The sequence below is a fragment of the Fonticula alba genome (assembly GCF_000388065.1).
Source record: "Fonticula alba strain ATCC 38817 unplaced genomic scaffold supercont2.82, whole genome shotgun sequence".
NCBI lineage: Eukaryota > Rotosphaerida > Fonticulaceae > Fonticula > Fonticula alba.
In genome coordinates this window covers 1,754-2,443 of record NW_009243052.1, presented here as the reverse complement: position 1 = coordinate 2,443, position 690 = coordinate 1,754, and the positions used below count along the sequence as shown (strand labels likewise).

Below are 690 nucleotides of genomic sequence, written 5' to 3'. Positions count from 1 at the left end.
GGGGGGGGGGGGGGGGGGGGGGGGAGCACGCGCGCGGGCCAGCCGGCGAGTGTTGGCGCCCGTGCCATGGGTGGGTGTGCACATGGGCGGAGCGGGCTGTGTGTGTGTGTGTGTGGCTGTTGGTTGCCGGGGGACTAGAGGAGCTTGCCGGAGGCGGGGGCCGCGGTGGCCGCCAGGGCGACGGATGCCACGCCGAGGCCCGGGCGCGAGAGGGCCTCGCTCCGTGGGGGGGAGGCGTCGCGGCGGCGCGTCGGCGGCCGGGCGGCGGCCGTGTTGGACCGCACGAAGTCCAGGTACGCCTGGCGGTCGACAATGTGGGCCCCGGCGGCCGGGGAGGCCGTGGAGGCCAGGGCGAAGACCAGGGCGGCCAGCAGGAGGGCCAGCATGGCGAGCGGGCGGGGGGGCAGCATGTTGCGAAGAGGAGGAGGAGGAGGAGGAGGAGGTCCAGGCGGGCAGGAGGGGTGGGCGAGGCGCGAGGGAGGGGCCGGAGGGCGGGGGTGCCCGGAGGCCGGCCACCGGCACGGCGGCCTTTGGAGTGAGATCCGCGCGGGGCTCGGCGCGCTCGGCCGCCGGTCGGCGTAGCTCCGTGTGGAGCACGGGCGTGTTGGCGGATGTGCCCCGGGGGCGCTGCGGCGTGCATGGGGCCCCGGGTAAGCTCCAGCCCCCTGGGCCATGTGCGTGCGGGCAGAT

The 690-nt window shown here is 77.4% G+C and overlaps 1 protein-coding gene across 1 annotated transcript; it reads right to left on the bottom strand.

The window, feature by feature from the left end:
• Positions 1 to 134: 134 nt before the first annotated feature.
• H696_06314 (hypothetical protein) lies at positions 135 to 386 on the bottom strand (the record flags this gene model as incomplete). The annotated part of the gene is made up of 1 exon (XM_009500056.1): positions 135 to 386. One exon carries the CDS (start codon positions 384 to 386, stop codon positions 135 to 137), a length of 252 nt encoding a protein of 83 aa, XP_009498331.1.
• Between the last annotated feature and the right edge of the window lie 304 nt (positions 387 to 690).